The sequence below is a fragment of the Cariama cristata genome, unplaced genomic scaffold, assembly GCF_000690535.1.
Source record: "Cariama cristata isolate BGI_N322 unplaced genomic scaffold, ASM69053v1 scaffold5007, whole genome shotgun sequence".
In the NCBI taxonomy this organism is placed as follows: Eukaryota; Metazoa; Chordata; class Aves; order Cariamiformes; family Cariamidae; genus Cariama; species Cariama cristata.
The window spans coordinates 13,239-25,185 of record NW_009625953.1 but is presented as its reverse complement, the minus strand read 5'-3'; the positions used below and the strand labels follow the sequence as shown (position 1 = coordinate 25,185).

Here is an 11,947-nt window from a genome sequence, read left to right as displayed (position 1 = left end):
TGAAGTATAACTCGCCGAGTACCCATCCAGCTTGATTGCATTTGCCCAGGTGTTTGAGTGGAAATTCAAGGCAATGTTTTACGTAAAAATTGAGTCTGTTCTTCACTGCTGCCCATACAGGCTTGGCGGGAGGGTTACACTTAAGGGCATTCACACATTCACTTTTGGTCTAGGTGTCAATTTTTACAAGCCTAGTTTAATATTCTTTCTTATTGTCTGTATTTCTAGATAGCAATTTGAAATTTAAGTATCACCAAGTGAATGCATATGCAATCGGTTCTGTAAGTAAAAATATCTGTAAAATTCTCCATAGTTTCCTCTCTCAAGCTGTGAGATAGAAAGGCACATTTTACGAGTTATCAGACACCATGTCTGACATCATCAAATTACAATCAGTCCAGGCTTAACCATAATTTATAAAGATAAATAAGGTTTGGGGATTTTTTTCTTCGATCAAGTTCATCACTCCTTCGCAAAAGGCACAGACCTCACCCCGGCAGTTGACATGTCAGCCATCACCTGAGCACAGCAGTCTTGAAAGGAGGATGAAAAGGTTCTGAAAGCAATCTCAGATTACTGGCATGCAGTCCCTGGTCCTCCAATTACCAACAACTCGAAGCTGTCAAGGCATCAAAGTGGTCTGCCCAGCCAACGCTGACAAGTCCATCACAACTGATCTAGAGGATGAGGGGAACTGAAATAGCATTCAGCATAAATTTTGGCAGAAAGTCTTCATCAGGGAGAATGATCTCACAAAGGCTGAGAATAAGCATCTTCGGGAAGGCGAGAGATGGTTTTCATGAGAAAACAGCCTGGAGCCAAACTTACAAACCTCTAAGGTTTGCATGGCATGGCTCAACATGTCATATGATTTTGAAGTGCTAAGTCATAGCCAGTACTGCAGTAGAGATGGAATCCTGCCACCATGGAGTTCAGATTCACATCAATGAAATTTGGACCACTAGGGATATTTCTGAAAATTCAACTCGGGACCTTTGAAAGGAACAAAAACCTTTTTCTTAGGTAGAGCTATGTTTTTATCATCCCACTGACCAAGTGTAGCCATGGCATCCAGTTGCTATCTGAGATAAACCATAAAAACAACTCCTGACCAAGTAATGATCTCAGCCACTCTGTGGTATTTCCCATGCATTGGCTGTATGGAGATTATTCAGACATACTGAAAATCAAAATCTCCACAGAGAAATCCCTCCTAATGGAGACTGATGAACTCTGTTGATAAGGTTTGCTTCTGAAGAAAACATATCCAGCTACAGAAAGGAAACCTCCTAAGTCCTTCATCACATGCAGGACCTCGTCTGTCCTCTGGTCGAAGAGAAGTGTCGTAACAAGTTAAGTCTTTCACTAAATATTTCATGTCTTTCAGCAGAATCAATGACTGTGGCCAGGCTGATGAGTATCCACTCTGGGGAGGGCATGCCCCTGCTGAAGGGGTATTTGTAATGAAGCCCAAGATACCATTTTTAGTTTGCTAGGGCTAAAACAAATTTCTTCATGACATCAGTAGAAAGATAAATAACCTAAAATTTTTCAAAATCTTATACTCCATGAGCAAAGAAGCTCTGATAACCTGACCAGCAAAACTGGAACAAGTGTATCTTATTGCCAAGCTGCCAGACATTTTGTGGTCACAGCCACGAAACTTAGCCTATTTATTTTTGGTCACTGCTGCTGCTGAAAAGACTAAAGGCAAAGGTCATCACAGAAAGACTCTCAAGTACATGATATCCACTATTCTCTGTCCTTCTGGTGGAATATTCTCTGTCTTTCTGGTGTTGAAAGGTAAATGTACATACATGAGAGGCCATGTGGTCATTCTTCAGATTGTTAGCCAACATGGTTCTGCTTCTAAAGAGAGTATTCGCGTTAATCTAGGGAATGATAAGAGCAGCAGAACAGACATTTTGAGACACCCAGGGCCATGCTAATGCTGTAGGAGTACCTGTGCTGACAATCCAGTTGGCTGGAGAAGCACCTAAAGGGTCCCAAGAGAGTTCAGACAATCACATAGGCTGTATCCAAAAATCAATAACCATGATGGAGTGAAGAAAAAAAAAAACCAGAATGTTGTTATTTGTCTTGTTACCTTTGCCTGCTGAGTATCCAGGATGAATAGGTAGAACTGGTGTCAAAAAGCCAACGTACACCTGCATTTTAGCCTCCTCAATCTCGAACCCCTGCCAAACTGCTTTGGGAACCAACCTCTGTCCCAAAGTCTGGTAAAAGAGGATGGAACCAACAGCGGTGTCCAATGATATAAGGATCAAACACGCACAGGAATGACAGGAAGGCACCCTAGGACGTTTCAGGAAGTACCTCTAGATATTGTTCTCTCCATCACCTACTGTCACTCACCTCAAGCATAAAGACATTCAGAATACTGGTCAACAGATGAAAAATGAGGCATTTCTTCACAGAAAGGGTCGTTAGGCATTGGAATGGGCTGCCCAGGGAGGTGGTGGAGTCACCATCCCTGGAGGGGTTTAAGAAAAGACTGGACACGGCACTTAGTGCTATGGTCTAGCTGACATGGTGGTGTTAGGGCAAAGGTTGGACTCGATGATCCCAGAGGTCTCTTCCAACCAAATCGATTCTGTGATTCTATGACTTAGAATCATAGAATCATTATGGTTGGAAGAGACCTCAAAGATCATCAAGTCCAACCGTATACCTGATGCGACCCTGTCCACTAAACCATGTCTTGAAGTGCCACATCTAAACGTTTTTTGAACATCTCCAGGGACGATGACTCCACCACCTCCCTGGGGAGCCCGTTCCAATGCCTAACGACTCTAACAGTGAAGAAGTTCTTTCTAATGTCCAGCCTGAACCTCCCCTGGCGCAACTTGAGACTTCTGCATGTTTAATGCAAAGCAGAATCGTCATAGTGTCAGTAGTTTAAATTAATTAAGTACACAACAGACAGAGCAGTAGAGATCTTGGATGCAAAGCCTGTCATCTTACTGGAAGGTCGAAAAGAACTAAGGCACAACAACAATCACAGCACAGGAAGATCATAATGGCAGGGCTATACTGAGAAGCACTGGAAAGTGTATATATTTCCCAAATAATAGACAAACCTCAAGGATCTTTAATGAACTGAACTTGCCAACAAAAAAAAAAGTAATGAAGCATTCCTGGTTTCATCCCATACCATGAATGGGGAGAAAAGGTCACGCCAGTGCACTGAGATCCTTGCCACCAAAAGAAAACAGCAGGCGTGACAGTTGGAAACCTACTGAATGTCTGAAAGAACGTGAGCTTGCAGGAGTGACAGACATACTCCCTGAAGTGGTTTCTGTGTGGAGAGTCACATTTTGATAACAGCAGCTCTGTGTTTATACAGGCCTTAATAGATGAGCTAACTTAGAATCATTTGCACACAATACAAATCACAGTCCTCTTAAGTAGTATGGATGTTATCAATAAAGATCCACAATAAAATACTGAATTTTTTCCAAGTACCTGACCTTACCCAAATCAAATTCAGTGAGCTGTACATACAGTGTTATGTTTCATAAAGCATTATGCAAAACAGATAGGTTTAATTCCAAGCAACTTTGTCATCGCACATTTTAATTCTTATTTAAAGAAAGAGTAATTCTCAAGGGCTTGTTAACATTAAAACATAATGGCTTGAGATTAGAGAGCTTTTATGCAGAATTTGGTACCTCTTTTTGCTAAGCAGAAGACTGTATTTTACATATTTATGTAACTAAATGGCTTAATTTTAAATCAGACTCTTCGCTTCCATGTTGTTAAAATAGTGACTGACATCTCCCATTTACTTGATGATACTTTTTATTCGGATTTGCCAGGCTGTATGGTTGGAAATTGTAATTCAACTAAACTTATACAGAAGTTGTATTTTAAAATAATTATGAGGTGTCATTCAACTAAAATAAGAAAATTTTGATTTAAACACAAACCAGTTTTGACTATGCATTTGTGTTCCATGAACAGAAGCAAAAGCTTCTAATTAATAATCTTTCATTATAACTACTAAATTTCATCTTCTGAATTTCTACTTGAAGAAGAAATTAATTTCTTCTGTTTTCTGAAGTCCCAGTATCCAACTTCAGTTGAAGTACTAAATGAACAGGATTAGATTAAGAAACTAGAACAAGAGAATATTTCTTTTGTGTGTCTAGAGGTAGCTAATCCTGAGACAAAGAGAGTTAGAAAATCAAGTTCCAGTGCCAAATGTTTAGCTGGTAACTTTATTTCAGCTTAGCGTTTTCTCTTCTATTTGTTCTCTTTTAAAGATGATCTGCAAACTACCTGAATTTTACATACAAGTGTAGGATTTAACATATATCATCAATTACAACCTTTGAAACTATGAAGTTTATTTGATTTAAGAAAAAATACATTCAGGTAAAACCTTAATTTTAATTAGAGTGAATTTTCCTCCACATAGTAACTGGCAATTTGGCAACTTTCTACGCAGTCCAGAAAAATATTAAAATCTTACCATTCTTGAACTCCAATGCTACTGTATTACTTCGGTTTCCTAATTAAACCTCTAATTGGTTAAGAAAACCTGGAAGTTTCAGTCACATGATTATCAGAGAAGGATACTAACTACATCGCTTTTAAAAAGTTCGTAATATAAGGGAAACAGTTCACAGACTTAAAATAGTAAGTAGCATAATTCTATGCATTCAAATCATCTTGCTTTTGTCCTTTACTACAATCCAAGGTTGAAGGGGTATTGTTGGTTTATTTTTTCCTAATATTCTGATATTTTAAAAAGCACTATAAATTTAAAGTAATTTTCTATGCTAAATGGACCCTTGCACAACATCACATGGTATCAATCTCAGAAGAATTGCAAAAAAATTACAAGCCAGAAATACATTTCTGGCACTGTCATCCACACACTAGCTAGTTTGGAACACCACTAACCGTGTCTGAGCAACATGCTATCAATAAAAGACTTCAACCACAACAAGAAGTTCAACTTTGGATGTCTTCAGGAGAGAAGGATAAAAAGATTCAGCTACTTTTCAAACACATTGGAGAACAACTAGTTTGATTTTACTAAACATCACAGTTACCATAGGTCTTACGAAACTAGAAGCTTTACTCAGACATATAGTGTCAGAAAACAAGAAAAATCAAAAGTTGCTGCTTTAAGATTTCAAATCTTTTTTAGGATTAGGGATTAGCAATGTCATATGTGGACATGCATAGTAGGAGAGCTTAAAACCTCATCTTCAGCCAAACTTTCCATACATGAATCAACAAAGCTTCATTGAAAGTCCTGGAAAATCCAAGGACCTTTTGACAGGAAATAAGTCCTACAGACAGAAAGATAATTTATTCCAGTTTATCAGTTCCTCTCCTTCCTCCACTACTGATTTGAGCCACTAAACAGAGGGAATTCACTGGCAGGCAAAGACCGAAAGCTCACCAGCAAAGTTCTTTGCTGCAGAGGTCACCAAGGAGAGATGTTTAGCCGTAACTAAAGGAGAAAAGATAAAAGAAAAAAACCTACACCATTTTACTCCCATCCTCTTTATTGTAAACAATGTATTGTAAACAATGGAACAACAAAAAAAAAAAAAAAAAATGCACTTTTTACCTAGCTTACTGTGAATTAAAAACATTTTTTAAAACCTTTCATCACTAGCTCAATCTCATTAACATGGGTGATAAACAAACCTGTTTTAAATATTTTTCCTAAGAAACATAATACAAAGATAACAGTTGTCACTTTTGCTTTTCCAGGCGATTTTGTAAATGCTGCATGGGCCTCCCTCACAAATGAGTCCTCACACACATCATTACCATTTCTGAAAATCATCCACAGCCACATTCATTACATTGTCATCCACTGGCAAATTTAATAAATCCCACTGAAATTTATTGCCGAGTTAAAAAGTTTTTGAAAGAAACCACAGACACTTAAGCCTACTGTCCCAGTTAAACACTGTTTAATTCCATTATGTTCAGCTTCTGTAAGTTCACTGCCTCAAATACAGAGATAAGGATCGTGCCTACTCCCTTAGATTAATTCTGTATCCACACTATGAATGTTTCATCAAAAAACATACTTCATCAGAAAGCTTGTGGTAGATTCAGTCTGAACTACCATACACTCTTCTTTTGTGAATTTACTTTTCAACCTCAACTCCTCTCAATCTCTTCGTTAATAGCACTTATGAAATCTACTAATGTTTTAATAATACTTTTTTTTAAAGTCCATAAGCAAATTAAGCCCTCTGATCATATTCTTAATATTTACAGAGGAAATAGAGCTTTAGGCTTGAGGCAGTCAATCTACAGATGGAAAACATTAAAGGAAGTTTTATTTTAGATACTACACATCAAGGTCAGAACACTAATATTTAAAACCAGTAACACTGTATATGTGATTGATTACCATCAACGAGCTACCTCATGTATACACAGAATTCCCGAACTTCTGTGCTCTCCATTACTTCTCAAATTAACTATATTTCAATACAAAGTCACGTTATTTGATTGTAGGACAGAAGAAAGTGCAAATATCTCTATGCTTTTTAAAAAGCGTACCTTGATCAGAAAGAAAATCCAGCATAGTCTGGAGAAGGAAAGACAGATGCCTGACGCATAGAGCAGGATTGCCCATTCTTCTAGAAGCATATACTAGTTCATGAAGCAGACGCATCTGTACCGCAGCCCATCCTCTATGAGTTCCTATAAAAGTAAGCAATCATTTAATACTTTTCAAAGCTAGAAGTCATCATGAACCAGTTGGTTTTGGTTTTCTTTATATACTAAATAGTAATTTAATGACACTTACAAAAATCACGCAATGGAACCAATAATTACAAAATCCAAATCTTGTACTCAAAACAAAAGAAAAATTGGGATCTTTGAGTTTGCTTGAATATTTAAATGTGAAAGCAATTTTTCTTTTATATGCTTATCAACTAAATAAATTTATCATTAGAATTGATAAAATGAAGTTAATACTTCCCAAGAAGTAAAAACAAAACAATACACTCAAAAATAAAATATGACCTTTTTTGTACTGGGAAGTGTATGATCAAAACCAAAAACATTTTTGAAAAAGAGTAAAAATGAAGGCCTCAAAATGTGATTATTTGCTGCAAACAGAAGAATACAGCAACATATTCAGCATGGCTCACAGAAATTTGAAATTATTGAAAGCAACACTAAGAAAAAGTGAAGGTACATTGTTAAAGAACTGCTCTATTTGCTGCAATTAGTTTCAGAGAGGTAAATGATTTTGGTTTAATTTCAAAGCTGTCAAGGAAACCAGTTATACAAAGCCAGTGGAGTGACCTACTATGCTAATCCATACTTTCCCAGAGACACTTACCTTTGCTGAAATCTTTAGGATCCAATGATAAGCTATAGCCAGGGAGAGTTTCCAAAAGCAATTTGTAGCAGGCCCTCCACCCAGGTTCTGGGATGCTAGGGGCAGCGCACTGCATTGCTGCGATACGCTTGAAAAAAGCAGACTTTCGGTGAAAACCAATACGTTCATAAAGCTCAGACAGAATGCTGTAACGCTGGATTTTTTCTTCTTCTGAAAGCTGAAATTTAAAGGGAAAAAGAGAAAAGGATTGGTTTTAATCAAAATTTTAAGACATATACCTGAGTTCAAAAAATAACAGAAAGAAAAAAAATATGTAGTAGACATATCGCCAACACTACAGAAGGCCAGTGATTTTGCATATAGCCAGTCATGACAGCTTCTACTGCCAGGAAAACTTGAGCTAGCTTCAAGTTTAAAGGCTAATAAAATCAGCAAAGACAGAGCTCTTTAGCAACTTTCCTTGTCGGTAGTACTAACAAGTGAAATAGTCAAAACAGCCACTGCTAAACAGCTCCGCATTTTATGGAAGACATTTAACATGATATTCATGTGCATAATAAAAATGCAAAAATAAACCACTTCCAAAATCTATCAATTTAACAAGTTAAATATTATCATCCCTTTAAGATTAAATCTAATTATTAATCTTGAAATGTCAGGCTATGAAAGCGAAGAAAGTACTGTCACAATTTTTATGTCTCTGATTTTGTAAACCACATAATTTTCATTCCATGATACTACACATACAGACTTGCCAACTAGTGAGGAAGACATTAGTAAAAGGTTGAGCCCCGTTAGGCTTAAAGTTGAAACAAGCTTGATGAGTAAATACCAACATGTGCTTCTTTAGCTTATCAATATATTGGCACAAGTCCCAAGTAACCATTCTTTTCTCCTCTGGTTTGAATGCCAATCTTGCTTTGAAATCAGACAGCCAAGAAGAAACTACCACAGAAACTCTGGAAGCTACCAACTACTTCAAGTCTACATCCCAGTAACAAGCAACATTGAGTTCTGAAGGTGGACCAATGCTGACACCTAGTGCACAATATCTGGCCTGCACAACCAAAAAGCAATACAAAATATTTTAAATTACTCTAAAGCTGCTAACACATTTTGCAAAGGCGTCTAGTGTTATTTTTGTATGATGTTTGTCATTTTAAAGGACAGAAACAGCCTTTCTGCGACTCATTCTTCAAAACTGAAAGTATCAATCAGTGGATTCTGTGCATTTAACTTCAGATACTTAAAGCCTTGGAAAGTCAAAAGAAGATGCTAGCCACACTGGTTAACTTTTACAGAAATAATTAGGTCTTATAAATGAAGCTTCAAAACATCTTTCAGTCACTTAAATCCTAATATAATTACAAAAAAATAATCTATTTTCAAATGTCACTTCTAATTTTGGACTTACGGATATGAAAGACCTCAAAGAAGCCTCGAGTCTTCAAAAGGCACCATGACCTTATCTTATAGTTCAAATCTTAGTACTTCAGGATATGAAGAGACACAGACAGACAGACTAGCAAATCATTTTAGAAAGTCTGAGACAATTTTTGAAGCTGAAGTTGCTATTTCCCTCAGAACTGATAACACAAGATGATGCCTGATGCAAAAATACCACCCATCCATATAAAAAACCAATCCCTGTAACAAGAGCTGTAAAAGGGCAATTGCACCAAGCTGAAAACTTTCATGAATCAATGCAGCTGGAAAGAACATGAGGCACAAAAAGAAAATACAGAACAATTTTAAACCAGTTTATCAGAATCCCCAAAAGTTAACATTCAGAAAGAACATGAGGTGTCTGATTAAGGTTACCTATTCTAGCAGAAAAAAAGGGCTGTCTGGGGCAAGCTTTGATCAGGGCACGTGTTGCATGCTCACTAGCTGCCAATTTTCATGCTTGTGTTTCATTAGGTAATACTTATCACCTATTTAAATGATTTATATACTCTGCCGTTCACTAAGTCTTATTTTCTTCCTCCGATATAAAGTGAAAGTTCCAACAACAGTGGTGTCAGGGAGGAGAACATGTGAGTCTCACAATGACAGTAATTCCTTCCATAAGAAAAACAACATAACAACAACATTGGCATTTGCAGGCCACAAGAACAACAGCGCAAGAAAAAGGGAAAAAATACTGCCACAGCAGCTTACATGAAAGGCTACAGAGCTGCCAGCGAAAGACAGATGTCCTGGTTTTGGCTGGGATAGAGTTAATTTTCCACTCAGTAGCTAGTACAGTGTATTTTGGAATAATGTTGATAACACACTGATGTTTTAGCTGTTGCTAAGTAGCACTTAAGGATTTTTCAGTTTCCCTTGCTGTGCCAGCAAGGAGGTGCACCAGAAGCTGGAAGGAAGCCCAGCCAGGACAGCTGACCCCAACCAGCCAAAGGGATATTCCATACCACAGAACATCATGCCCAGTATATAAACTGGGGGAGCTGGCCGGGACAGGCTGATCACTGCTTGGGGATCGCTGCTCAGGCATCGGTCAGTGGGTGGTGAGCAATTGCGTTGTGCCTCCCTTGTTTTTCTTGGGGTTTTTTTGTTTGTTATATTTCTTTTTATTGCTGTTATTATTATATTCTATTATTAGTAGTAATATATTTTAGTTTACTTTAGTTATTAAACTGTTCTTATCTTAACCCATTGGTTTTACTTTTTTCCCAATTCTCTCCCTCATCCCACTGGGAGGGGGAAGGAGTGAGCAAGCAGCTGCGTGGTGTTTAGCTGCCAGCAGGGGTTAAACGATGACAACAGACTACAGAATTAAAGAGAAGGCCCTTAGCACGGCAAGGATTATGGCAGTTAAGATACTCCACAACAAAACTGATGATTTTCATGATGGCTTATCAATTAATTAATTTCTCATTCATGTTGGGTTAGAAAACTGACTCCACAGAAAGGATTCTCCACAAATGAAAGCGTTCTACCTCCCTCATAAATTTGCTGTCCCCATCTGGGCTTAATAAGCTCAATGGTATGGACTTAAACTGCTAGTCTTGCCAAGATGTAATGAGCGAAAAAAGAAAACAGTAAGAAACCTAACAGCTTTTTATGAATTTTTCCAACCACAGTCCTCTGTCTGTAACCAGTGACACCACGCTTAAGACAATGATAAAGTGTTGGTCTTGTTCTGTGGTGGTACTGGGCAGTTTTCTCACAGTTCCAAATACTGATTTTCTCCTCTGAATTCCTCTGTGATTTGGCCTAACCAAGACTTCACACTACACAACAAAAATTCAGTTGATTAACAACACTAGTCAGACCCTTAAGCTCACTTTGCAATGGACCATTCCTGATTTGCTCACAGTTTCATTGAGCGAGATACAATCAAGAAAAAAAAATCCATTGCAGATCTGTCCCAAGCAGCTATTTTTCCCTAGTACAACATCACAATAGAACAATGGGATTATTTTTTTTCTTCACAAGGAAGAAAAACCAATACACTCTTTAATCTCAAACTAAGTCCTCATGTTTTCAGATGAACTCTGAATAACTTTTAAAGCAGACTTACAGATGTGAAAATCCTCAGAAGTCAAGTCCTAGTGAGAAGGAAGGTAGTGATACAGAAAATGAATTGGAGTCTCCCAAATCTTAAGTAACGCTCACACTTCAGTATACTCTCTGAGAAAAATAACTGGACTTTCTGCACCGACCTGACGAAGGTTGATATAAACTGCATTCTGAAGAAACTCAGAGGCTTCCATGCTCCTTTTCTGTATTGCAAGGACTCTCACTGCCTTCACGCAGGCTTCCAGTTCAATCACACCAGCATTCTTGTACTTGAAGAGGGAGAAAATTAAAATAATATAGAAGTATTGCATCTGTTAAATTTGTAAGTATTTCTGCTCAACACAAATCAGTTATCACATCTTCCAAAGCCAGCAATTCCTTAGTGCTAATGACTATACTGTTAAATTATCAACATATGCCCAAGTGAAAATTAAGATGTCATCTAAAATGTTATTATGCAAAACAATGGTTTTCAGCCTCTTCACTCACTTCGCTTATTTTGAGACACAGCACAGCTTCAGTCAGAGTTCAGATGAGGAGAAAAGTTGGGAATACTAATACCATTTTGGATACCCTCACATATATGAAGGGTGTGGGGGGGTGTCTGCAACAAAGAAATAAATTCTACCTTCACAGTGTAATAGGTATGTAAGCAAAAAGGTCATTTTTACAGTAATTCATCACCACCTAAAACTGCTCTATCATGATAAACGAAGAGTTACTTTTGCCTTTCTACTGATTACAAAATACTCTATATAGCAGACGAAGCTGTAGCAACAGAACTTTAGTTTCACTGCACCAATTTTCTCTTTAGTTAAAACAGTATCACTAATGACAACTGAACTACAAACCATTCTGAGATTTCTAGTCATCTATTTACAAAACATTTTCTGTAAATGACTGTTTCAGTTATTTAGCTTGCTTAAGAAAGGCAGGAGACAATGTAGATGTGCATTGATCTGTTTGAGCTCGGGCAACAAACAGGCAATTTTCTAGACAAACAATCTGATCTAGTTATTTCCTCATCCAATACTGATATTGGATATTTGAGTCTGTCTATCTCCTGCT

General features: G+C 37.5%; 1 protein-coding gene across 1 annotated transcript in view; it reads right to left on the bottom strand.

Annotated features, from left to right (window-relative positions):
* Nucleotides 1–11,947, bottom strand: part of TRAPPC9 (trafficking protein particle complex 9) — a 34,305-nt gene that overhangs the window by 10,362 nt on the left and 11,996 nt on the right. Inside the window, exons 6-8 of the mRNA XM_009703806.1 lie at nucleotides 11,023–11,148; nucleotides 7,355–7,571; nucleotides 6,562–6,705 (exon numbers count right to left, since the gene is read on the bottom strand). Coding sequence (XP_009702108.1) covers nucleotides 6,562–6,705; nucleotides 7,355–7,571; nucleotides 11,023–11,148 — 487 coding nt within the window. The remainder of the gene's footprint in view (nucleotides 1–6,561; nucleotides 6,706–7,354; nucleotides 7,572–11,022; nucleotides 11,149–11,947) is intronic.